The sequence below is a fragment of the Dipodomys ordii genome, unplaced genomic scaffold (assembly GCF_000151885.1).
Source record: "Dipodomys ordii isolate 6190 unplaced genomic scaffold, Dord_2.0 Scaffold42, whole genome shotgun sequence".
Classification (NCBI taxonomy): Eukaryota; Metazoa; Chordata; class Mammalia; order Rodentia; family Heteromyidae; genus Dipodomys; species Dipodomys ordii.
In genome coordinates this window covers 5,318,579-5,345,582 of record NW_012267258.1, presented here as the reverse complement: position 1 = coordinate 5,345,582, position 27,004 = coordinate 5,318,579, and the positions used below count along the sequence as shown (strand labels likewise).

Sequence of the window (27,004 nt, the reverse complement as noted above, 5' to 3'; positions counted from 1 at the left end):
ATCCCATGGGTTGAGAAGAGGATCTCATACACATCTCTGCCTGGGTTGGCTTGGAACTGTGATCCTCCTGTTCTCAGCCTCCCAAATATATTTGGGATTATAGGAATGGGCCACTGGTGCCCAGTTGAAATATTTTTTTCATTATACTAAATGAAATTTGTATCCCACAAGGCCTAGTCCAACAGGAGTATAATTGACTAAGATTATTATGATTCTTTTCTGATAATGTCTGATTAAAATTACCCAAGAAATAGCTTTAAATGCCTTCATTTTAGAAAAAAGTGGTTTGAGTTGTTTTACTTCATCATTCGTCTTTTAAAGTAATTTTCCACATTAATTCTTTTATTTACCAAATATGTACTGAGCAGCTGCTGTGTGCTAAAACTTTTCCAAGCACTGGATAAACAATATCCCCATGTTTTATTGGATTTCCTTTCTACTGCAGTAAGACAGAGTAAAATTAAATAATGTAATTTGAGAATTTCGTGAGTACTTTTGAGAAGATAAAACAGGGTAATGTAACAAAAAACAAAAACAGGGTAATGTGATAGTTATAAGACACATTTATGAATCAAGTTTTCTCTCATGTGGAATCTAGACCCCCCCCAAAAATGGACCTGAATGTAAAAGGGGAGTTGTTTTAGTGGTGGGGGGGTGGATGAGAGGATGATTAGATGAAGGGAAGAAAGTGATGGAAGAACATTATATTCAAGTTTGGAAATAGAGTAATGCAACCCATTAAAATTTGGTTTAAAAAAATCTGGGGGTGGTGATGAGGGATTTAGAGCAAGAAGAGGGGCATAAATTACTACTGGGTGTATGCTATCATTAGATCATGTGACCAATGAATATCTATCTATCTATCTATCTATATACATATATATAAATTTTTTTTTGTCGGTTGTGGGGCTTGAACTCTGGGCCTGGGCACTGTCCCTGGGCTCTTCAGCTCAAGGCGAGTGCTCTACCACTTGAGCCACAGCGCCACTTAATATATATATATATATATTTTATTGTAAAGAGACTGTACAAAGGGTAAAGGCTTTTCTGTAGGCAATTGCTGATGTCTTTTTGGTAGAGTTAAATGATGATAAAGGGATGAATATTAAAGAATAAGATCCCTTGTGGTTTGGGTAAGTCTAGTGAGAGATACACACCAAAAAAACTATGATTTTTGTGGCAGGATTCTAGTAAGCTAAAGGAAACGTAGGGGATCTGCATGCGTGCATGTATGTGCGTGTGTGCATGCATACACACCTACCCTGATTTAGATATAAACATTCTGATTAATGTCCCAAAAGGTATTACTCATATTTTTGTATTAAAACTATGGTTCATGGGCTGGGAAGGTGGCTCGGTGGTAGAGTGAGTGCTTGCCGTGCATGCCTGAGACCCTGGGTTCGATTCCTCAGCACCACATAAGCAAAAAGCTGGAAGTGGCACTGTGGCTCAAGTGGTAGAGTGCTAGCCCTGAGCTGAAGAGCTGAGGGACAGTGCCCAGGCCCAGAGTTCAGGCCCCACAACCGGACCCCCCAAAAAAACAAAACAAAAAAAAATAAAACTATGGTTCAAAATGTTTACTTTCTGAGTCTTTTCAGTAAACATGTTACTAAGTTCTCCCCATACATGGAAAAGTACACATAAGTGTTCACAGAATGGAAACACCAATGTAATAATTGTCCAAATGAAGGACAAATATTACTAGTGCCCTATTCACACTCTCTTTGAATTACTTCTTGTTTTACTCCTTTACCTGTTAGCTTTCCTTCTCCATGCTACCTCTGTCTCTTGTGAAGAATTGTGCCACTTTTTGCAAGTATTTGTACTTTGTTTATCCCTGTTGTAATATATAACTGTATGGTAACTTTCTATTTGTCTTTAAATTCAGAAGGCATTAAGAATCTAGTTATTCCCAGTTTGGAAACAAGTAATTCTGCTATGAAGGATTTTATATGTGTACTGAGGTAAATGCATTTCTGTTGGATGATAGACTTAGGAGTGTAATTGCTAAAAGATAAGAGACATATATGTTCAATATTAGTAGATACTGCCAAACAGGTTTCAAAATGTTTATACAATCTCTCAACAACAGTTTATCAGTGTGTGAGTTGTTCATAGTTGCCAGTGTTTTGTAAGGCATTCCAGTGGATACAAAGTGTTCCTGTACCTTGTTTTTTTTTTTTTTCCCCTAGTGAATTATTACAAAGTAAAAATTGCCTTTGGTTTTTTGATACATTCCTTTGGTCTTGCTTATTATTTTGCCTTTTTAAAAAAAGATCATTTGTGTTACTGATTTGTAATCATGTGTTATTTGATAAAAAATACTGTGGGTGTGTATATGCATATACATGTGTGTACCTATATTGGGGCTTGAAGTCAGGGCCTCATGCTCTCAGCTTGGTGTTTTGCTCACTGCCAGCCCTCTCACTTGCTGGTTAATAGGAGATTAGAGTTTTTCAGATTGTGTTCCTGGGTAATCCTCAGATTTCAGCCTCCTGAGTAACTAGGATTGTCAGTTTGAGCCATTGGTGCCTGCCAATATAAATTCTTTTAAAGACATGTGTATTGTTTCTGAGGCTTTTGATTTTCTAAGGGTTTCTTTTGAGGAATATAATTTCTTAATCTTAGTGAGGTCCAGCATATTAGTCTTTATGTTAGCCTTTTTTTTTAATGTCATGTTTACAAAGTCTTATTTACTGCAATGTCAAAGGTATATTGTGTTTTTTTCTTTTGTTTTACCTTTCATATTTAGCTGTACAATTGTCTCGAATTATTTTGTGTGTGATGCAAGGTAGGAATTACAACTTGCTTTCTTCTCATGTGGCTCCCAATTAAACCTTCATTATTTATTGAAAAAAGTTTTTGTAACTTACAGTTTTGTCATAACTTTGTTGCTCTTACCTTATGGATCTGTCATCTATCACATTGGTCAATTTGCCCATAAAATACCAGACTAACTAGAGAAAACACATCTTGTTATTTATAGCCAGTTGCTAAAGGTATTCTCTATTTTTGTATCTCCCTATAATTTAAACCCTTGGAAAGTTGGCCTTTAAATCTAATTTGTGGGTTGGGATGTAGCTCTGTGGCAAAGCGCTTGCTTAGAAAGTGCACTATCCTGGGTTTGATTCCCCAGTCTCTCCCCCCCACCCCCCCAAAAAAGAAAAAAGACACATGAAGAAATCTCTTGTTCCCATTCCCATTCTTTCTATAGTATATCACATCTATAACTAGTTCTTTCAGGGAGCTTTTTCTTTGGAAACATAGTGCAGTTATCTTTATTTTTAGGCATTCAATTTATAGATTATAGGTTGTTTTCTTGGATTAATTTAATTCTGAAATTCCGAAGTTTAACTTTATTTTACCCTCTATGTCTCTTTCACTGTCTTTTATTTTATCTCTGACTTTTTTTTTCATTTCCAGTTGTGTTTCATATGCCATTTGACCTGTTTATTGTTTGTTTGTTTGGTTTTGGGTTTTTTGTTGTTGTTGTTGTTGGTTGTGGGGCCTGAACTCTGGGCCTGGGCACTGTCCCTCAGCTCTTCAGCTCAAGGCTAGCGCTCTACCACTTGAACTACAGCGCCACTTCCGGTTTTCTGAGTGGTTTATTGGAGATAAGAGTCTCACGGATTTTTCTTCCTGGGCTGGCTTTGAACTGTGATCCGTAGATCTCAGCCTCCTGAGTAGCTAGGATTTACAGGTGTGAGCCACCAGCGCCTGGCTGTTCATTATATTTCTATGTTACTGACCATGATTTAGTTTCCAGGAATTCTTTTGGCTGTTTTCAAAATTTGTCCTTTGGTGTCTTCTTTTATGCTTTTAGTATTTTTGAATACACACTAAATATATTTTGTATTTTAGAGTACCTTAATAAATTAATATGGTTTAAGTTGTGTGTAAATGAAATAGGTGAGTATAAAATGTAAATATAGGGCTGGGAAGGTGGCTCAGTGGTAGAGTGCTTGCCTCGCCTGCATGAGACCCTGGATTCGATTCCTCAGCACCACATAAGCAGAAAAATCCGGAAGTGCTGTGGCTCCAGTTGTAGAGCGCTAGTCTTGAGCCGAAGAGCTGAGGGACAGCGCCCAGGCCCAGAGTTCAGGCCCCATGACCGGCAAATAAAAAAAGTAAATATAAATACATTGTACAAATTAAATACTCAGCCTAATAATTCCAGTTGCCTAAAGCTTTTGCAGCTAGCTAATTATTTCCTCATAGTTTGATAGTTAAAAGTTTCATCAGACCATTTTCTGGAGACTTTATATAGATTGGATTAAGAGTTTACTTTTCTACTACTATAATGCGTTTGCCAGTCATTTATAGAAAATACCAGTCTAGAATGGTAATCAATTTCCTCATAGATTTTTCTGGTAGTGTAATCAAGCTCATGAAGATTGAGAACAGGTCAGTGGTGAAGAATTTAGGGAATGGTTTTTAACTCAGAATTTAATCAATCCCTTTTCTTTCTTCTTCTGGTTGAATGTCTTAATTTCCTACTTCATGAACTGACATAAGATCCTGTCATCTGTCTTTATCCCGACCTTTCCACCCAAGTCTTTTGTTTATGGAATTACATAATTTCCTTTATTTGTGATAAAGTTTTAATTTATTCAAAATGTATATTTACATATGCATCAATGATTACAGGTGGGAGTTGACAGTATAATCAACAATCATATAATTTCCAGAACATATAAATATGTTGGGCTAAAAAAATGATCCTGGGGCTGGGAAGGTGGCTCAGTGGTAGAGCACTTGCCTTGCATGCATGAGGCCCTGGGTTCGATTCCTCAACACCACATAAGCAAAAAGAAAAAAGCCAAAAGTGGTGTTGTGGCTCAAGTGGTAGAGTGCTAGCCTTGAGCTGAAGAGCTGAGGGACAGCACCCAGTCCCAGAGTTCAGGCCCCACGACCGGACTCCCCCAAAAAAAACAAAAACAAAAAAAATAAAAAAATGATCCTCACCAAGCACCAGTGCTTCAAGCCTGTAGTCCTACCTATTCAAAAGACTGAGATATTAGACTTGAGTTTTAAAGCCAGCCTGGGGAAAAAAGTCCCCAGATTTCCTTTTTTTCTTTTGTCAGGGCATGAGGGCTGTCCCTGAGCTTCTCAGCTCAAGGCCAGTGCTCTACCACTTGGGCCACAGCACCACTTCTGGTTTTCTGGTGGTTAATTGTAGATAAGAATCTCATGGACATTTCTGCCCAGGCTGGCTTTGAACCGTGATTCTCAGATCTCAGCCTCCTGAGTAGCTAGGATTACAGGTGTGAGACACTGGCACCCACCAAAACCCTTTTATTTCAAATTAACTACCAAAAGTTTAAAGTGGAGTTGTTGCTCCAGTGGTAGAGTACCAGCCTTGAGAAAAAAAAGCCAAATGATAACATAAGGTTTAAGGTACAATACAATGCAATACAATACAACACTGTATAGCAATCCTCTTTGCTAAATGTTTTTCTATTCATTAATTTCTGCACTTTTTGTATCTCTCTCCACCCTAGTACCACCCTGTATCCACTATGCGTAGTAGAGATGGGGTGCTTTCGGGTGTTGTGGTTGTATACTTAGGTACGTTTTGTTTATCATATTATTTTGAGTTTAATCGTGCTTTTTCACCTTACTGAGCTGGTATTTTTGTTTTTGTTTTGTGCTGGCCATGGAACTTTTAACTTGGCCTGGGCCTGTCTCTGAGCTTCTTTTCCTTAAGGCTAGTGCTGTAGCACTTGAGCTACAGCTCTATTTCCTTTTTTTGTTTTTCTTCGTAGTTTATTAGAGATAAAAGTTTTCTGGACTTTCCTGCCTGGGCTGGTTTTAAACTGCAATCCTCAGATCTCAGCCTCCAGAGTAGCTAGGATTATAGGCATGAGTCACAGCACCCAGCTGAGTAGTGTTTTAGTGGTTGGCTTTTTCTCATATGTACATTGTCATACATATGTTTAAGACCATACAATTCTCTCTTTGGTTTAAATTTATACTACCAACTTTCACTACAACTTACATTGCAACTTTCATTACAACTTATTTTAAAATAGTATCTAATTTCCATTACATTTCTTTTTTGATATATGAGTTTAAAAAGTAAATTGCTTGATTTCTAAAAGTACTGAATTTAGTTGCATTTTTCTATGAATTTTATGGTATTTACAGAGAATATACATTATAATTTAACTTTTTGAAAGGTTTTCAACCTTTAATTTGTGGTTCAGTATTGGTAAGACTATGTATGTATTTGAAAAGTATGAATTCTGAAGTTTGAGTAGCAGTTTTTACATGTCAGTCATTCACTGTGTTAATAATTTTACATCAGCACTGCCATTTGTGTAGAATGTTACATTAGTGCCCATTCTGATTTTGAATATGACTTCTTATAGGTCTATAAAAATTTAATATTTTGAAGCTTATTTCATTACTCAGATATATTTCTTATGTCTAACCTGATAAACTGATTACGAAGTGTCTTTACTTGCTTTTTTTCAGACTATTTGTTAAAGATGTCATGTAGGTGTCTCTTGCTTTCCTTTTCCCTACAGAGGCAATTTCTGCTTTTGAATCATTATGTTTTACTGGATACATTTTATGAAAATAATGATGTGGCTGAGTTGGCTGCTCAGCTCAAATTTTTCCAAAAATTTGATTTTTACCTCCTTTTGAACAAGACTTTTCAGGCACATAAAATTCTACTTTTTATGCATATAAAAGTTTTCAGCTCGCCAGGTGCCAATGGCTCATGCTTTATAGTCCTAGCTACTCAGGAGGCTGAACTCTGAGGATAACAGTTCAAAGCCAGCCCAGACAGAAAAGTCCCCGTGAGACATTTATCTCCAATTAGCCACTCAAAAAAAAAAATCCCCAAAACAACAGAAATGGAGCTGTGGCTCAAAGTGTTAGAGCATTAGCTTTGATCAAGAGCTCAGGGACAGCACCCAGGCCTTGAGTTCAATCCACATGACCAAAAAAAAAAAAAAAAAGTTTTCAGCACATTAACCATAACATCTCATTCTTCACATTTACGGGCAAGTAATCAACTTTCTTATTCTATGTGAAATGCTTTATGTGATTGCTTTAAAAATGTACCCCATATTATTGATTTTTAATTTCATTGTAATGTATGTTATTGTGATTTTTATTGATTGTCTACCTGGGGATTATTTATTATCTTCTTGAATCCTATGGCTTGATATTTTACATGAAATTTGAAAGTATTTGGCAATTATTTATTCAAAGGTTTTTATTCCTCTCTTATTTTTACTACATTCATACATATATTAGATCATAATATTACTGATCAGGTCACTGATGCTCTCTGTTCATTGTTACTGAATCTTTTGATTTATATGTACATTATTATGCATCATTTTTTGTTATGCTTTCATCTTCAGTTAAGCCAATCTTGAGCTGTTTTTTCAGTTCAGGTCATATTTTAGTTTAAAATATTTTTAACCTTTCCTGGTTATGTTCACATTTTTTTAATGTATTTTTTTTTAAACAAGCATACATTAGTTGTACAAGGTGCTGGTTTGTTGTGACATTTCCATACATAGCACAATGTATCTTGATCAGGCTCACCCCTTCTATCTCTCTTACCTTTCTCCCTCCCTTCTACAACAATTTGAACAGGTTTTATTACTCTATATTCCTGTATACAAAAGGCTTACATTGACAGTGTTCCTTATTCTTCCTCTCTGTTTGCTCCTCCTCCTAGTAAAATGCCTCACACACACCATCAGAGTAGCTTTCTCAAGTATTTTTCTCTGCTTCTCCAACCCCCTCAACACCATTCCTTGACATTCCTTAGACTATCTTCATAACACATTTGTAATGTATGTGAGATTATTCACCATCATTCTTTACCCCCACCCTCCCTTTCTTGTACAAACTGCCCATAAATAATGGGGTTCTCTCTCTGCACACACACACACACACACACACACCCCACATTCTCTAGGTCTGACTTTACAAATGAGCAAAAAAATGTGCTTTTTAAAAAAGTATTTTTTAGGGCAGGGCACTGGTGGCTCGCTCTTGTAATCCTAGCTACTCTGGGGGCTGAGATCTGAGGATCACGGTTCAAAGCCAGCCTGGGCAGGAAAGTCCGTGAGACTTATCTCCAGTTAACCACCAGAAAACTGGAAGTGGTGCTGTGGCTCAAGTGCTACAGTGCTCACCTTGAGCTGAAGAGTTCAGGGACATCGCCTAGAGTTCAAACCCCACAACCACCAACAACAACAAATTAAAATCCTTAAGTAGTTGTACAAAGGGGTTTCAGTTCAACAAATCAGCTTACTACATTTTGATCATTTGTGGCTTTTTGAGCTTGGCTTATTTTGAGCAACTAATAATCTCCAGTTTTATTCATTTTCTAGCAAATAATAAAATTTCATTTTAGCTGTGTAATATTCCAATGTATATAAATATGTGTGTAAAGATAATTTCTTTACCTCTTGATTGTTGAACATCTCAGCTGTTTGCACAGTTTAGATATTGTGACCAGAAGAGTGCTGCAATAAACACAGGTGGGCAGGTGTCTTTCTTCTATATTCTTTCTTTTGCTTATAGGCTCAGTCGTGCTATCATAAAGTAGATCTATTTTAAGTTTTTTGAGGAACTTCCATCCTGCTTTCTATAGTGATTGTGCTAGTTTTCCATTCCTGCCAACAGTGTATATGGAAGGTTTCTTTTTTCCTCACACTGTCAGCATTTTGTGTGTGTGTGTGTGTGTGTGTGTGTATGTGTGTGTGTGTATGTGTGTGTGTGGGGGGGAGAGTGTTTTTTACTTTTGTTTTTGCTTTTTCAAAATCAAGTATCCGCCTTTTTCCCACTCTCCAAGAACCTTGAACTTTTCTTTGGGAGGCTCTTAGTTGTTTTGTGGATCCTCATAGTTGATTATGGCTTTGTTATGAGAATTTGTGTGTGTTTTATGTCATTGTAAGAAAATGCTGGGCTAACACAGTAGTAAAGTTCTTGTCAGCATAGTGTAGCCTTGGATGTTTCTTTCCAGAAACAAAGGGAGAAAGGAAAAAGATAAAAGGAATGAAGAAAGAAACAGAATCCCTAGGATAATTGACTTGTAAAGAAAAAGGGCTGCCGGGCGCCGGTGGCTCTCACGCCTGTAATCCTAGCTACTCAGGAGGCTGAGATCTGAGGAACGCAGTTCAAAGCCATCCCAGGAAGGAAAGTCCGTTGAAACTCTTATCTCCAATAAACCACTAGAAAACCGGACGTGGCACTGTAGCAAGTGGTAGAGCGCTCGCCCTGAGCTGAAGAGCTGAGGGACAGCACTCAGGCCCAGAGTTCAAGCCCCATGACCGACAAAAAAAAAAAAAGAAAGAAAAAGGGTGTTTTTGTTCACATTTGCAAGCCTTTCAGTCACCATTGAGTGCCCTGTTGCTTTGGGCCTGAGGTGAGGCGCTATGTGCTAGCAGGAGTACATGGTGGAGAAGAGCCACTCAGCTCATGGCCTCAAAACAAAAAGGATGAGGAAGAGACCTGAGTACCACAGTCCCCTGCCTACAAAGTCCTACCTTTTGATACTTCTTCCAGTGCACCACAAACCTTAACAAAAGGAGGCATTAAAGAATCAGGCAATAGCACATATAGGAATGGCATGTGGGGATTTCTATTGAATTAACTGGATGTGTGTATGTGTTTCTGTTTCCTGGGAATTGTTCCGCTCTGGTCCCTTTAGTATTTGTCTCCACTTTTGTGCCAGGCATTGTGGAGTTAGCCAGTAAAGATGTGTGGTTTAGTACTCAGGTAGAATCAGTCCCTCTAGATTTTTGGAGCTGTCTCTACATAGCCCCCTCATTTATTGAAGATTTGCTCAAAATTCTTCCTTCAACTTGGGTGATCCTGATCAAGTTCCTTATCTTAGCAGCTGCTAACGCTGTCTAAATCTCTCAGTCTAGTAATAAGTGTGTAAGTGGAAATTGGGAAATTGCTTTAGGTTACCTTATTTTTCTCTTGTTTCAGTAATTGCAGTGTGTTTTGTTTTGTTTTAATGTACTGATGGTAGAGCCTTTCTAGGCAAGTTCTCTACAACTTGTGTTATGCCCCTCATCTTTGGGGTTCTTATTAACTTCGCCAGGGTTGGTCTTGAACCTACAATTTTCCTGCTTCTACCATCTGAGTAGCTAGGATTAGTGTTGTAAATCAAGAGTCCTAGCTTAAATCAACTTTAATAGACAACTACATGTTGCTCAGTCTCTGAAAATAAATTGTCCTAACATTAATTTATGGTAAGTAGATTATATCAGTACCATCACTGCATCATGGTCTGAACGAGTTTCCTTAAACCATTAACTTCACATTTATTTTTACCTCTTGAGGCATTTTTATAAATGTTTTACTTGTTCCATATTTGTTTTAATCACATTGGCCCCTTTCTTTTTCTTTTTTTGTGCCCATCTTGGGTCTTGAACTTACAGCCTTTCTGGGCACTGTCCTGAGCAGTTTTGTACTCAAGGCTTTCACTGTGCCACTGGACAGCTCCACTTCTGGCTTTTTGGTGGTTCATTGGAGATAAGAGTCTCATGGACTTCTGTTCCAGCTGGCTTCAAACTGCAGTTCTCAAACCTCAGCCTCCTAAGTAGCTAAGATTCTAGGCATAAGCCCCTGGCACCTTGCTTCTCATATAGTTTTTCTTTTCATCTTTTTGCCATTTTGTATTTGAAATTTGATATTTTCTTGCTGCTCTGCCAGTTCACTAATTATGTGTTAATTTTTATGTAATCAGTTTTTTAAACCCATCCATCGATTCCTTCAGTAGTTGTTTTTAAGTTCCAGTATTGTTAGTAGTTTTCATTTCTGTGGGCCAAAATTCTCAGTCTTTGGTTTTTTTAAACTTACTGGGTATGGTCATTTCAATTCCTGTCATATTTATTACTTGACTTCCCTGTGTTATCTTTTTTCTTGTATACTGAACCCTGTTTTGTTCATGTACCTTGTTCTTTTATTATTGTTAGGAAGTATAATTCATCATTGGTTTTATATGTGTGAAATTATTCCTTTGGTGGTCTTTTTAAGCCTGTGAATATCTTTTGAACTAATGATATTAAATGCTAAAACACTTTGATTCTAAAAATCATGGCGTTGGAATAAAAAAGCAAAATAATAATTTCTATGTTTCTTTGTTAGTATTTAAGTTGCAGGTTAGCATCATAGTAAACCTTTATTTTATGTGAGGTATATATATCAAGATAAAAGAATTTGGTTTTTAATCTGAAAAGGACTATTAAACATGGATGGACTTTGACTTATCTCTTTCCTTTTATGGGCCAAAAAACAGCTTATAGACTAGTGTAAAACGCCTAAAAGAACTGCTTTATTAAATTTTACCACTTACAGTGTCTCGTGAATGTCTGTGATTATGAATATTGTGGTAATGTACATTTGTTGATGAAATTCATACCTTCTACAATTTCCCGGTATTGATCTGCATAAATACTATTTCTAGATATTTTACCATACCTATTGAAAGGAAGATCATTGTTCTTCATGTAAGTGATAATGTCAGAGGTACTGCTAATATTACTATTGTTGGCTGCTTACTCCTCAGACCTGAAGAGAATTCTAAAGAAATAGTTGACTTCAGTTAAAATTTAATGATCATGAAGCTGTACATTTTTTCCCATCCAAATTAATTCAAGTTCCCATTTCTTTTAGAGGCCTGAGAGTGTCTTCTTGCCTCCAACTTATGAGCCCCTGGGAAAAAATGCCCACACAAAAAAGCTTGCATAAAAGTCTGCAACTATAGGAAGTCATACTTTTGTACCAAATTCTAGTACTTATGCTTTCTTTTTCTTTAAAATAGTGTAAGATTCAATACTAAGTTTAATACATATGTGACAATACATATATGACACTTTCTACAATAATAGAACAACTTCAAATCATTGGCATTTAGTGTAATACTTTCTCATTACAGTTTTGGAAAGACATTGTTGATGATACTGAAGTACGTGACCTCATTTCTGACAGAAACAAATCTCATGGTAAGTCCAGGAAAGTAAAGTTATTATGTAGTTATAAAATAGCAGTAATATTAAATGAAATGTCAATTTAAGTGAAATGTGTGTTTTTTTGTTGTAGAAGGTACATCAGGAGAGTGGATTTGGGAATCTTTATTTCATCCTCCTCGAAAGCTGGGCATTAATGATATTGAAGGACAGCGGGTACTTCAGATTGCAGTGATTTTGCGAAATCTTTCCTTTGAGGAGGGAAATGTTAAGCTCTTGGCAGCTAATCGTACCTGTCTTCGTTTCCTGTTACTTTCTGCACATAGTCATTTTATTTCTTTAAGACAATTAGGCCTTGACACATTAGGAAATATTGCAGCTGAGGTAAGCATGTAACAGTACTTTAAAATACTTTTTATACTTGTCAACATTTACTTTAAAATTTTAGATGATAGCCTTCTAATATAGTTATCCATATCTACTGGGTTTTAAATGACTATGCATATTTGTTTCTAAGAGTGGTGGTATAAAGTATTACACCTTTGTGTTGAGAAATATTTAAAATGATGTTTCAAAGGTAGCTTGACTAATCTCACAGTAATTACATTTTAAAAGTAATACAACATTGTCTTGTTTACTTGTTTGAATTTTAAAATACCCAACTTTAGAAGGAGCTATCATCTCAACTTTAGTGCTCTTTTTTTTTCAGCTTTTATTGGACCCTGTTGATTTCAAAACTACACACCTGATGTTTCATACTGTCACAAAATGTCTAATGTCAAGGGATAGATTTTTAAAAATGAGGGGTGAGTGCTCTTTTAAGTTTTTCATTGTCTGAAGTGAACAAAGTTTCACAGTTTGTAAAGAAAAACATGATGTATGTATGTTTTTCAGGCATGGAAATTTTGGGGAATCTTTGCAAGGCAGAAGATAATGGTGTTTTAATTTGTGAATATGTGGATCAAGATTCATACAGAGAGATCATTTGTCATCTCACTTTACCTGACGTGCTGCTTGTAATCTCAACGCTCGAGGTGCTATACATGCTCACTGAAATGGGAGATGTTGCTTGCACAAAAATTGCAAAAGTAGAAAAGAGCATAGGTAAGATAAGACAAAAATATTTTATATTCTTTCTAGAGTAGACATCTAATGCCGTGCTATAAAAAACTCCAGATATTTGGGATGTTTTGTTTAATTTTAAGAAGTCATTTCCCCCTCAGAGATTTGTTTGTATTATTCTTTATGATTGTTTTTGATGAGTAAGAAACGTCTGTCATGCAGCCAGCAGGATTAGCTATATCTGACATTAAGTTTTTGCTTTCAAATGCATGCCCGTCATTCTTCAACAACAAGCTGAGTGAACAAGCTTCATTAAGTTCTACTGAGGTGCTGGTGAATTCACATCTGTAAAGGTTGTTAGTATAAACATACATAATAAAGTGTATCATGTTAGCATTTAACTCAGAGATTATTAAAGTCAGAGTTAGTATAAATTTATCTTGCTAAACTGTTATTTTTGAGAAAGTAAAATGTCACTTTCTAGCCAGGTACAGTGGCTCAGGCCAGTAATTCTAGCTGCTTGGAAAGCTAAAACTGAAAGGATCATGGTTTGAGGCCAGTTAGGGCAGAGAACTTCTCAAGACCCAGTGTTAACAAAGAGTTGGACATGGTAAGGTATACCTGTTACATGGGAAGTCTGACATAGGCAGATTTTGTCTAGATACCTAGGGGGCAGGAAGCCAGACCCTATCTCAAAAATAATCATCAAAAAATCACGGTGTAGGCCTGGCTCAGTGATAAGAGTATCTAGCTAGCAGGCATAAGGACCCAAGTTCAAATCCTAATATCCCATAAAAACAGAAAAGTTACTGATACCTCATTCTCACTTCAGAACTACTAAATCAGTTTTCAGAAATTGGAGCTTAAAGTCGTTTTTCGGAGATTCAGGTAATTCCTTTGTACAGTGATTTATGGCCTGACAGTTGAAGCAGTGTTCTTTGTAAAATGTATTCTTTAGAGCTGGCGCTGTTTTGTAGTATTACTGATTAATATCTATTTTTTTTTACTTACTTTAGACATGTTAGTATGTCTGGTTTCTATGGATATTCAGATGTTTGGCCCTGATGCACTAGCTGCAGTAAAACTCGTCGAACATCCAAGTTCCAATCATCAAGTTTTATCTGACATTAGGCCACAAGCTATAGAGCAAGTCCAAACCCAGACCCATGTAGCATCTGCCCCAGGTGAGTGTTTTTACGAATTCCTTTCAGTTTTAATGTATTCTAATTTTTATGTGTTCTTCTTTAAAATAGTGTAAGAGTAAATGCTAAGGGTAAAATAGTACAAAGAAGTGATATTTTATAAGAGAGTAGGCAAGAGAGGAATTTGGCTATATAGTTTCTTAAATATTTTACATTCCAGGAGTAGCCAGATCAATGTGAGCACAAAGGGAGAACAACATAATAGAGAAATCAAGTTGGGAAGAATTTACAGAAATGTGAGGGATTTGCTAGTATTCACCATTATGGGAACAATAAGTACACTAAAGGGCTTATTATTAGTGATTTGGTCATGGGAATTGACATATGGGAATAGCTTAATCATATATTACCTTATTATTCTATCACATGATGATTAGGATACATAATCCTCATAACCCCTAAGTCTTTGTTCTAACATAATCAGAGCCTGGGAGCCAGACACATGTGCTTACATGCACAAAGTGCATCTTCAGACATGTAGGCCTACATATGCTCATTTCCTTGGCTCAATTCTGTTTAACTCAAATAAATTATAGTGAAGACCTGTTAAATAACCAGCCTTCTCTTCAGTCCTTGGACTTCTTTTTCCTGGCTCATTTCTGTAATATCATTTTTACATGTCAGCACACTTAACTCTTTTGTAGAATCTTTTCCTATCATTTGTCCTAACTGAAGCAATTCATCTTTCACTTCACTTGCCTTTCCACTTCCTGCCCTTTTTACCTTGTACTATCCCTAAGACACTTTTCTTATGTTTTTGGATGGAAGATGATAGTTTTCTAATTTGATCTTCCCTCTCATTTTGCAGTTAATTAGTATGAAAGTTGTATAGAATTTTGTTCTACTTCTTCACTTATACCTTATTAGCATCTGAACTCATTCTCTTTAACTTCCTTTTCCTTGGAACAAATGCTAACTTCTTATGAATCTGTGCTAAAAAGTCTTTTGCATCCTTGTTCTCTTATTTTAAATCTCTTTACTTCTTCCTTTCAGCTACAAATACATTGAGGTATTTCTTATCTTCCCTCACTATCCCAGACCAACAATCTCATTGTCCTTAATTTTTACTAAATTTACCAAATCTTCTCAGTCCTCCTAAAAATGATCATCACTACAATTGCCACTGCCAATAAGTTGACTTAGATTCATATCTTGCCAGCTATCTGTTCTCAAATTCAATCATGGTTCTATATCCTTTATTCCCAATTCATAGTACTAAAATTATGTATTCTATTTATACAAAATAAGTAATATATATCACATACTTCATTGATTTCCATTCTCTTAAGCATTTGGTAATGTATCATATGTGTACTTAACCTGTACAAATTTACCTGACAACTGAATAAAATGTAGAAAGTGGATAATTTTGATTGCTAGTAGACTGAGCTTTTTCCTTTTTTTTTTGGGTCCGGTCGTGGGGCCTGAACTCTGGGCCTGTGCGCTGTCCCTCAGCTCTTCAGCTCAAGGCTAGTGCTCTACCACTTGAGCCACAGCGCCACTTCCGGCTTTTTTCATTTTGCTTATGTGGTGCTGAGGAATCGAACCCAGGGCCTCAGGCATGCAAGGCAAGCGCTCTACCACTGAGCCACCTTCCCAGCCCCAACTGAGCTTTTTCCTATGGCAGTAAATGCTAAACATCAAATGCATAAGCCGGGCATGGTAGTAAGTGAGTATAATCCCAGCACTCCGGAAGCTGAGGCAGGATAATCGTAAAATTTAAGGCCAACCCGGGCTACATAGTGAGACCCTGTCTCCAAAGCAAAACAAAAAAGCAAATATTTAATAAACTTCAGCAAGAGTACTATTGATTTGCCAAAGAAATGAGATAAAGTATGCTGTCAATTAAATGGATGATGGGTTGGGGGGAGTGGGAATATATTTTTATCCTGAAAGAAGTTGAAGATTAATAGAGGGTAAGAGAGCAGTCTGACAAAGAGCTGGTTTTGTTACCAAATAACTGAACCGTAATGGGCCATTTGATGGATATTTATGTGTGATTTTGATCGGAGCTACTATTGTGCTTTATAATTAACCTTAAGTCTTAATCTTAACAGTGCTTTTGACTTTCATAAATGAACCTACTCTTCCAATTGGGCCCTCATTTGGAAAAAAGGGCAAATTAAACATTGAGAGTTTATAGCTTATTCAGTTGTATGGTAGTTCATTGACAGAAATGGAAACAGACCTCTAGAGACTTAAAATACTTAATTTTTTACCTGGAGAGGGTTCTTTATTATTTATGTTTACTGCGAATGACATAGTGAAATTATTTGATTATTCTTTGTAGTTTGACTTTTTCCCTCACTACTAGTAGGGTTATATTTAGACTTTGCCCTTCTTATCATTAGGAAAACTTTTCACTTACCTCGTTTAAACTTGGCATTTAGCTTCATCGTAATTTAAAGAGCTGCATGCAATGTATATATTTTGAAACTGACTTTTTAAAACAAAAAACAAAGTACTTAGAATGTTTTTTGTACTCATTGGAATCTTGAAACCATCTTCGATTAAAAATACATGTGGGATTTAATGCAGCTGAGTGATAGAGCACAAAGAGAAGCATACACAAGAACCTGAAGCAATCCTCGGCAAGCCCCATCTCCTATACACAAATGCTGTACCATCAGAAATCTTGTAACATCCCCTGTTCTCATTGCACGCATTCCTGTGTCCTTATAGAATTTTATCTGATTTGGCAGCCTTATATTAATATGTCAATGCTGTTTTGGTATAAAATATTTTAAAGTTTCTTCAATTTCTTATTCTGTGAAGTTTTAATGGTTTAAAATTTTATTTTGTCATTATAGGCTTGAGTTAATAGTACATCATAAAATAGTAAATGTTACAAATTTTTGTAATTAATTATTAAGGTAAAAGTATTAGAAGTCTGTATCTTAATGAAATAGATGAGGCTACTTCCTCCCTAATTCTATGGAATCCATTAATCCAGTGTATCTTTGAATGAATGCTACTCTGATTGTTTCAGTGAAATTGTACTGTGTATTGATTCTACCCCTTTTCTTTCTCTCTAAATATGAGTTGAGAAATTTAGCTTATATCAGCAAATAGATGAGAATAAAATTTGTAATTCATTGACTCCTTCAAAACTATCCCCAAAAGTATTAAACTTAATTTTTGTGATCATCTAACAAGTAGTTCTTCACTCTTTTTTTTGGGGGGGGGGTCCAGTCGTGGGGCCTGAACTCTGGGCCTGGGCACTGTCCCTCAGCTCTTCAGCTCAAGGCTAATGCTCTACCGCTTGAGCCACAGAGCCACTTCGGGCTTTTTTCCTTTTGCTTATGTGGGGCTGAGGAATCAAACCCAGGGCCTCATGCATGCAAGGCAAGTGCTACCACTGAGCCACCTTCTCAGCCCTCTTCACTCTTTTTTTTGTTAAAGAATAATCAAGTACTTGGCTTGTTACAAGTATCTATCTTTAGATAGATTTGATTTAAGTTTCTGGAAAATATGTCAAAAATGTATTAAGATATGACTATAAATTATGTGTACTACTCCTTTAGTTAGAGGCACCTGTGTAACTGGAGACAAATGCTAGAGGTTTTAGCACAGTGCCTCTGAAGCCCAAGAGGCTTAGATAAAACAGATTTCTAGCCTCAATACTAGATTGCCAATAGGTGGAAAGAACTGAGAATTTTCATTTCTGACAGTTTCTCATGAGATGCTATGCTGCAGATCTGGAGATAACATTTTAAGGACTGCTGAGTTAGGAAATTGGAATATTGTTCCATAAATTTTTACCAAATTGCATTACATTGTTTTTCACAATTATAAAGTTCTTTCACAATTATAAAGTTCTTTGTGTTATGTGTTCCAAGGAGTGTTGTAGTGTTTTGTTGTTTTTTTTTTGGTCAGTTGTGGGGCTTGAATTCTGGGCCTGGATGCTGGCCCTGAGCTCTTCATTGGGCCACAGTGCCACTTCTGGTTTTCTGGTGGTTTATTGGACATAAGAGTCTCAAAGCCTTTACTGCCAGGGCTGTCTTTGAACTATGATCCTCAGATCTCAGCCTCCTGAGTAGCTAGGATTACAGGCATGAATCACCAGCGCTTAGCTAGTATTGTACTTTATATGTCAATTTTGGCACTGCAGATTTTACCTCGTACAATATATAAAGAACAATCTCCCACAGAACCTAACTGAATTTGTTTTTTAAAGAGAAAAGGTTGTTTGGGGCTTTTGCTGCTAGAGTTTTAACCTAGGTTCTCACATATGCTAAACATGCACTGTACCACTGAGTTACGCTCCAGTTCCCTATGCAACAGAATCATTTCTATTCCTACCTCACAGAAGTAGTGAGGTATTATTTGTAATGTATTCAGTCAGTCTCTAGCCCATGGGGAAAGCTGTCTATATTATTGGCTAAGTCACACATAATATTGTTATTATTTGAATGGCTTTGAGGTTATACACAATAACAAGTACCTAAGATGGTACCTGATATATTAAGTGCTCTGTTACATATTTGTTTCTTTCTGAAATTTGTGTATCTCCATATGTTTATATACCTTTTTAAAAGGTATTCATTGTGAATATTAATTGGTTCAGTGTCCAGGAATTAAATGCAGCATGCATTTACGGAAGTGTTGGAAATGATGTAGCTAATGTATTTTTTTCTTTAGCTTCCAGAGCAGTTGTAGCACAGCATGTTGCTCCACCTCCAGGAATAGTGGAAATAGATAGTGAGAAGTTTGCTTGTCAGTGGTAAGTGGCTTATTTCTATTAAGGCTGTATCCTTGGGAAGAATAAAGCAAAAGAAACAACAAAAAATGTATTCAGCAGTCATCCTGAATGTTTTATTATGGATTTCCTTTTAGTGTAGAATATCATTTATATCAAAATGGCAATGTAAAAATCATTTCACCTATGTTTTGGCATAATTTGAATGAAAATATCCAGATTTTTAGAACTAAAGTCACCTGGATAGCAAGTCATTTGGTCACATCATTTAGTTTCTTTTTGGAATAACATTTGTGTTTTAAAAAAAATTATCTTTGACTACAGAAACTTTTTTGTTTGATTGCAAAATTTGTTCTTTTAAAATTAATATTTGTTAAAACAGCATTGGACTGACTTTAAGAAAACGAGGCTGTATTGTTAAAATGTCTTTTCTGTCTAAAGCAAAAATTTTGTTTCTTGTAAATGTTTTTAATTTTTGAGGCAGAGTCTCACATATAAGCCTAGGCTACCTCAAACCTGCAGTCCTTCTGCTTTAGCCTCCCAAGGGCAGAGATTATCGGTAGCTGCTACAATTCCTAGCTTAGAGAACAATCTTTTTTCCTTAATAGTTGTGAAGGACAAGGGAAAATGAGTCAAAATGATAGAACAGCAAGTGTCTATCTTGAAATGGGCAACTTTACAGTATTTTCTGTTATTTTTCTGAAAAAAAAATAGAGAGGAGGTGATTTCACTTTAGTTACTTGCCTAAACGTTATATATGAAGTAATTCCTTAGAAAATGGACAGATAATAGTATAAAAACATTTTTAATGAGATCTAACTGTAGCAATTTCCTTTTCTTTATCCGCTTTCTCTCATTCTCTAACATTATTTATCACCCATTCCATATTCCTGCCACTTCCATATTTTTGGTGCTTTTCATGTCTTTGTTTCTATGATAGTTTGTCTACACTTTCCTCCTTTGCTTATATCAGGTGTATGGTTATCTCTATTTGCTTTTTCCTTACCTCTGTTTTTTACATACTAACAACCCTTTGTTCTTAAGCAATCTTTTATAATAATATTGGGAAATGTCACCTTCTATACTGCAACCACAGTGATGTTTTTCACATCTTTTCTTTTTGAAATCTTGGTACAGAGAAGATGATGCAAGTTGGAAAGAACATACACCACAACCACAGTAAAACATGTGTTCAGGATAGATACCTTCTTCCAGATTCCATGTGCACATTTCTGCAGAAGGAGAGGGGGAAGAGAATTCTTTTATAAGTCTTTTATTATAATTTTCATTTGATTAGCAAAGTTGGTTGGTGCCATGTTAGTTTTAGAAAGACCTACGAGGAAAAGGTGACCACAACTCCTGACTTAGAGATGAAAGTCACTAGAAGTTTCAATTTGTTTGTAATGTAATGAAGTAGCAATAGAAGTGTTTGAAATGAGTGAATAGGAATGTACAGCATGGAAATTATCACTGATTTAGGGAGTAGTTGGAAAGTTTTGGTTACGTTTTCTTATGAAGGAATTGGTTTCAAGAGTCAAGCAAAGTTTATCCTTAGTCTAGTTGTTTTTACTCTTTCCTTAGCAAATGGTTTTTAATCACATTTTGATTTGTTCTATTTAAGACCCAACTAGCTATTCACTAAACAAAACTTATTTATAAGACATTTGTTGTTAGTAACTCAAACCTGCTCTTGATGGGATGTGACTGAGTTTTTATGTTTATTCTTAGTGATACTTAACACAATAAGTATGATAAAGTAGTTTTTTATTTCATTTATCTAAAACCTAGCATTTATTTACTACTAACATATGAAGAAGGGAAGCATTTTTTAGTCAATATAATCATTAGCTTTATGGCACATTATCTTCAAATAGTTTTAGTATATTTAAATATGACTGCTATTGTATAATTTACAGACTTACCTTTCTCGTCTTTTAGGCTAAATGCTCACTTTGAAGTAAATCCAGATTGTTCTGTCTCTCGAGCAGACATGTATTCAGAATACCTCTCCACTTGTAGTAAATTAGCTCGTGGTGGAATCCTCACGTCAACTGGATTTTACAAGTGTCTTAGGTAGGATGTATAGTTCTTAAAATAAAACTCATTTACATCACTTACAATACCTCTTTGGCCTTTAGAGAAAACACCAACTATCTTTCTATTTTCAAATAACTTTACTATTTGAAATTTCATATGAAGAGACTGTAGTATGGAAGTTTTAAAAAAAAAGCAGTCTCAGCCGGGCGCTGGTGGCTCACGCCTGTAATCCTAGCTACTCAGGAGGCTGAGATCTGAGGATCGCGGTTCATTCAAAGCCAGCCCGGGCAGGAAAAACCGTGAGACTCCTATCTCCAATAAACCACCAGAAAACCGAAAGTGGCGCTGTAGCTCAAATGGTAGAGCGCTCGCCTTGAGCTGAAGAGCTGAGGGACAATGCCCAAGCCCAGAGTTCAAGCCCCACGACCGACCAAAAAAAAGCAGTCTCACAAATCACATTTGGAGTTTCTATTGAAGTACAAGTTTTATCACAGTAAGAAAAGGAAGAAATCAAGTTTTCTTTTCTTCCTCTTACCTAGCATCTCATGTTGAAGTTATTGCTTCTTTTTCATTGTGAATAATAGTGAATAATTAATACTGTATCTTCAAATCAAGGCCTTTTGATGTTTTGCTAAGTTCATAAAATTGGTATTTGTAGGTAGTTACAAATGGGATGAAATTGCTTTAAACTCAACAACATTGTTAATCAGTTTTTTAAATTGGAGAGTTAATCTTCTATGTTTATTTCTCATTTATATAATATGACTTTATAAATGGTACTAATTCATACGTAGGTAGCAGGAAACATAGAGCCATAGTTCATGTAGACATTAGAACCTGTGGTTTTTGCTAGGATGCTTGTTGTAACTAACTCAGTTTGTATCACTTTACAGAACAGTCTTTCCCAATCATTCGGTGAAGAGAGTGGAGGATTCCAGTAACAATGGGCAGGCACATATTCACGTGGTAGGCGTGAAACGGAGGGCTATCCCACTCCCCATCCAGATGTACTATCAGCAGCAGCCAATTTCTACTCCTGTCGTTCGTGTGGATTCGGTTCCTGATTTATCTCCAACTCCTTCACCTGCGGGTATTCATTTTTAATGTTTTGGAGTTTTGTCGTTAGTTTGTACCTGCTTTTGTCATTACTGGGGTTTGAACTCAAGACCTTGTGCTTTTTGCTGATTATTTTTGGTCGTGGAGTCTCTTGGATAACTCTGCTCAGGCTCGCTTTGAAATCGCCCAGATCTTAGTAGTCTCCTGAGTAGCTAAGATTACAGGTGTGTGCCTAGGCCCCAGGTTCCTTTTTTTTTAAAAAAAATAATTTTTTTGGGGGGGGGTCTGGTCATGGAGCCTGAACTCTGGGCCTGGGCGCTGTCCCTCAGCTCTTCAGCTCAAGGCTAGCATTCTACCACTTGATCCATGGCACCACTTCCGGCTTTTTTCTTTTTGCTTATGTGGTGCTGAGGAATCAAACCCATGGCCTCAGGCATGCAAGGCAAGCGCTCTACCACTGAGCCACCTTCCCAGCCCCTAAAATAAGTTTTTTTTTTTATTGTGAAAATACTGTACAGAAGGGTTACAGTTACATGAGCAAGGTAATGAGTATTTCTTATCAAGCATTGTTGCCTCCCCCTTTGTTTTTCCCCTACCATCCTTTGCCTTCCACCTCCATGACTACACTCCTCCCCTTCCTTTTTTTTTTTTTTTTTTTTTGAGATAGTGTCTTACTGTATACTCTGCCCAGGCTACCTTTTCTGATCCTTCTGGTTCAACCTCCTTAGTCTGAAATTCCAGGCCTATGCCACTGTGCCTGGCTTTTAGAAATGTGTATTGATTATTATGAGTGTAATAATTAAACCCAATGAACTGTTAGGAATATCGAAAATGTGTAACTTTGCCGTGATTTTTCTATAGCATTTTCTTTTTTTTTTTTTAATTTGGGGGGGGGGTCCAGTCGTGGAGCCTGAACTCTGGGCCTGGCGCTGTCCCTCAGCTCTTCAGGTCAAGGCTAGCGCTCTACCACTTGAGCCACAGCACCACTTCCGGCTTTTTTTTTCTGCTTATGTGGTGCTGAGGAATCGAACCCAGGGCCTCATGCATGCAAGGCAAGCGCTCTACCACTGAGCTACCTTCCAAGCCCCTGTAGCATTTTCTTGTTTTATTGTTCTAATTATGCTTCAGTGTGTTAATAAAATCATTGCTACATGGAGCTTTTCAATCATTTCACTTGGAATTTTGACTTTTTCCCCATATTCACAGGACTCCCTCATGGATCACAAACTGTAGGAAATCATTTTCAGCGGGCTCCGGTTCCCAACCAATCTTCAAGTTTGACGGCGACACAAATGTCTTTTCCAGTACAAGGTGTTCATACTGTGGCGCAGACTGTTTCCAGAATTCCACCAAATCCTTCAGTTCATGCACACCAGCAGCAAAATGCTCCAGTGACTGTCATTCAGAATAAAGCTCCAATTCCTTGTGAGGTTGTTAAGGCGACAGTAATCCAGAATTCTATACCCCAGACAGCAGTTCCTGTGAGCATTGCTGTCGGAGGAGGACCTGTGCAGAGTTCTGTGGTTCAGAATCACAGTACTGGGCCACAACCTGTTACAGTTATGAATTCTCAGACATTGCTTCACCATCCACCTGTAATTCCACAACCATCTTCATTACACACAGTGGTGCCAGGGCAGATTCCTTCAGGCACTCCTGTTACAGTAATTCAGCAAACTGTCCCACAGAGTCATATATTTGGCAGAGTACAGAACATACCAGCATGTACGTCTACAGTTTCACAAGGTCAACAGTTAATCACCACATCACCACAACCTGTGCAGCCGTCATCTCAGCAAGCATCAGCTGGTAGCCAGCCGCAAGACACTGTTATCATAGCACCCCCACAGTACGTAACAACTTCTGCCTCCAATATTGTCTCTGCAACTTCTGTACAGAATTTTCAGGTAGCTACAGGGCAAATGGTTACTATTGCTGGTGTTCCCAGTCCACAACCGTCAAGGGTAGGATTCCAGAACATTGCACCAAAACCCCTCCCTTCCCAACAAGTTCCATCCACAGTGGTACAGCAGCCCATTCAACAGCCACAGCAGCCAACCCAACAAAGTGTAGTGATCGTGAGTCAGCCAGCTCAACAAGGTCAAACATACGCACCAGCCATTCACCAAATAGTTCTTGCTAACCCAGCAGCCCTGCCCGCTGGCCAGACAGTTCAGTTAACTGGACAACCAAACATAACTCCCTCTTCTTCCCCGTCGCCTGTCCCAGCTACGAATAACCAAGTCCCTACTGCCATGCCATCTTCATCCACTCCTCAGTCGCAGGGCCCACCTCCTACCGTCAGTCAAATGCTATCTGTGAAAAGACAGCAGCAGCAGCAGCATTCACCAGCACCACCACCCCAGCAGGTCCAGGTCCAAGTTCAGCAGCCACCACAAGTACAAATGCAAGTGCAGCCTCAGCAAACAAATGCTGGAGTTGGTCAGCCTGCTTCTGGTGAGTCAAGTTTGATCAAACAGCTGCTGCTTCCAAAGCGTGGCCCTTCCACCCCGGGTGGTAAGCTGATTCTCCCAGCTCCACAGATTCCACCCCCTAATAATGCAAGAGCTCCCAGCCCTCAGGTGGTGTATCAGGTGGCCAACAACCAAGCAGCTGGTTTTGGAGTGCAGGGACAACCTCCAGCTCAGCAGCTATTGGTTGGACAGCAAAACGTGCAGTTGGTCCAAAGTGGAATGCCATCTACAGGGGGAGTGCAGACCGTGCCCATTTCGAACTTACAAATATTGCCAGGCCCACTGATCTCCAATAGCCCAGCAACCATTTTCCAAGGGACTTCTGGCAACCAGGTAACCATAACAGTTGTGCCAAATACAAGTTTTGCAACTGCAACTGTGAGTCAGGGAAATGCAACTCAGCTCATTGCTCCAGCAGGTATTACCGTGAGCGGAACCCAGGCAGGAGTTGGACTTCAGGTGCAAACGCTTCCAGCCACTCAAGCGTCTCCAGCTGGACAATCACAATCATCGTGTACCATTGCTACTCCCCCATTCAAAGGTGATAAAATAATTTGCCAAAAGGAGGAGGAGGCAAAGGAAGCAACAGGTTTACACGTTCACGAACGTAAAATCGAAGTCATGGAGAACCCGTCATGCCGACGAGGCGCCGCAAACACCAGCAATGGGGACACAAAAGAAAGTGAAATGCAGGTGGGAAGCCTTTTAAATGGGAAAAAGTACAGTGACTCAAGTCTACCTCCTTCAAACTCAGGGAAAACTCAAAGTGAGACCAGTCAGTGCTCACTAATCAGTAATGGGCCATCATTAGAACTAGGTGAGAACGGAGCATCTGGAAAACAGAATTTGGAACAAATGGACATGCAGGATATCAAGAGCGATTTGAAAAAACCCCTTGTTAATGGAATCTGTGATTTTGATAAAGGAGATGGTTCTCATTTAAGCAAAAACATTCCAAATCACAAAACTTCCAATCATGTAGGAAATGGTGAGATCTCTCCAACGGAGTCACAAGGAACTTTAGATGCCACTCAGCAAGATACTGCCAAAGGTGATCAACTAGAAAGAATTTCTAATGGACCTGTATTGACTTTGGCTGGTTCACCATCTCTGAGCAGTATACAGGAAGCTTCAAGTGTGGCCGCACAGCAATTTAGTGGTACTGATTTGCCTAATGGACCTCTAGCTTCAAGTTTGAATTCAGATGTGCCTCAGCAACGCCCAAGTGTAGTTGTTTCACCACATTCTACAACCTCTGTTATACAGGGGCATCAAATCATAGCAGTTCCCCACTCAGGATCAAGAGTGCCCCATTCGGCCCCATCGTCTGATGTGCGGTCTACAAATGGCACAGCAGAATGCAAAACTGCAAAGAGGCCAGCAGAGGAGAACGATAGGGAAACAGTCACAGGAATTCCAAATAAAGTAGGAGTGAGAATTGTTACAATCAGTGACCCCAACAACGCCAGCTGTAGTGCAACCATGGTTGCTGTGCCGGCAGGAGCAGACCCAAGCACTGTAGCTAAAGTAGCAATAGAAAGTGCTGTTCAGCACAAGCAGCAGCATCCACCACCGTACATACAGAATGTGGTCCCACAGGTAAGCCACTCTGCTACCATGTTTCTCTTGCCATAAGATTCTGAGCTGCAAATATGACTGAGATGTAAATATGGATACATTCTGTTGTTCCCTAGCTCACCTTAAAGTTACTGGGTCTGTGTATCAATACTCAGACTTTTCCATTCTTTCTGATTTTATTTATTTATTTGGCCAGTCCTGGGGTTTGAACTCAGAGCCTAGGCACTGTCCCTGAGCTGCTTTTTGCTCAAAGCTCTACCACTTGAGCCACAGCCCCATTTCCAGCTTTTTCTGTTTATGTGGTGCTAAGGAATCGAACACAGGACTTCATGCATGCTAGGCAGACATTCTACCACTAAGCCACATTCTGAGCCCCTGATTTTATATTTAACAGTTTTCAGTTGTTAGCTTTATGGTTTAAAAATAATTTCAGTTTTGTTATTTTGTAGGAGTTGCTAATTAATGTCCTTTGAATAATTTTAAAAAATATGTCTAAGTCTTATTTTTCAAGGGGACTTCTTTTTAACAAGACTTCAGATGGAGATTTCTGTGTGTTTTTGTGGCCCTTTTAACAGGCTTTTGAGTGAACTTGATTTTAAAAAAAGTATGTTCTTGCTATGTTTATGTATTTAATTAGTTCTTTATCTTTTTTGTTTGTTTGTTTTTCCTCCTAAATTACTAGGGATTGAACCCAGGGCCACAAGCATGCTAGCAAGCACTTCATTTTTTAAAAAAAGTGTTACTTATAATTTCAGTTTGTTTTACATTTTCTTAATCTTTTTGCTCTTCTGTCATATTCTGATTTCCCCTTTTTATTTTCTGTTGTCCCATCTGTATGTTCTAGTAGTAAACAAAACTATTTTCTAGGACCCATTCTACTAAATTGGGGATGCAGTAAACTAGTTGAGATTTAAGGACAGAGTCTTACATGCCATTTCCATG

At 37.8% G+C, this 27,004-nt stretch overlaps 1 protein-coding gene across 1 annotated transcript in view; it reads left to right on the top strand.

The window, feature by feature from the left end:
• Arid2 (AT rich interactive domain 2 (ARID, RFX-like)) overlaps nt 1–27,004 on the top strand; it is a 160,420-nt gene that overhangs the window by 103,267 nt on the left and 30,149 nt on the right. The window contains exons 7-15 of the mRNA XM_013018715.1: nt 11,924–11,990; nt 12,088–12,338; nt 12,664–12,760; nt 12,849–13,058; nt 14,033–14,200; nt 18,860–18,941; nt 20,856–20,990; nt 21,848–22,044; nt 23,217–26,083. Of these exons, the coding sequence (XP_012874169.1) occupies nt 11,924–11,990; nt 12,088–12,338; nt 12,664–12,760; nt 12,849–13,058; nt 14,033–14,200; nt 18,860–18,941; nt 20,856–20,990; nt 21,848–22,044; nt 23,217–26,083 (4,074 nt within the window). The remainder of the gene's footprint in view (nt 1–11,923; nt 11,991–12,087; nt 12,339–12,663; nt 12,761–12,848; nt 13,059–14,032; nt 14,201–18,859; nt 18,942–20,855; nt 20,991–21,847; nt 22,045–23,216; nt 26,084–27,004) is intronic.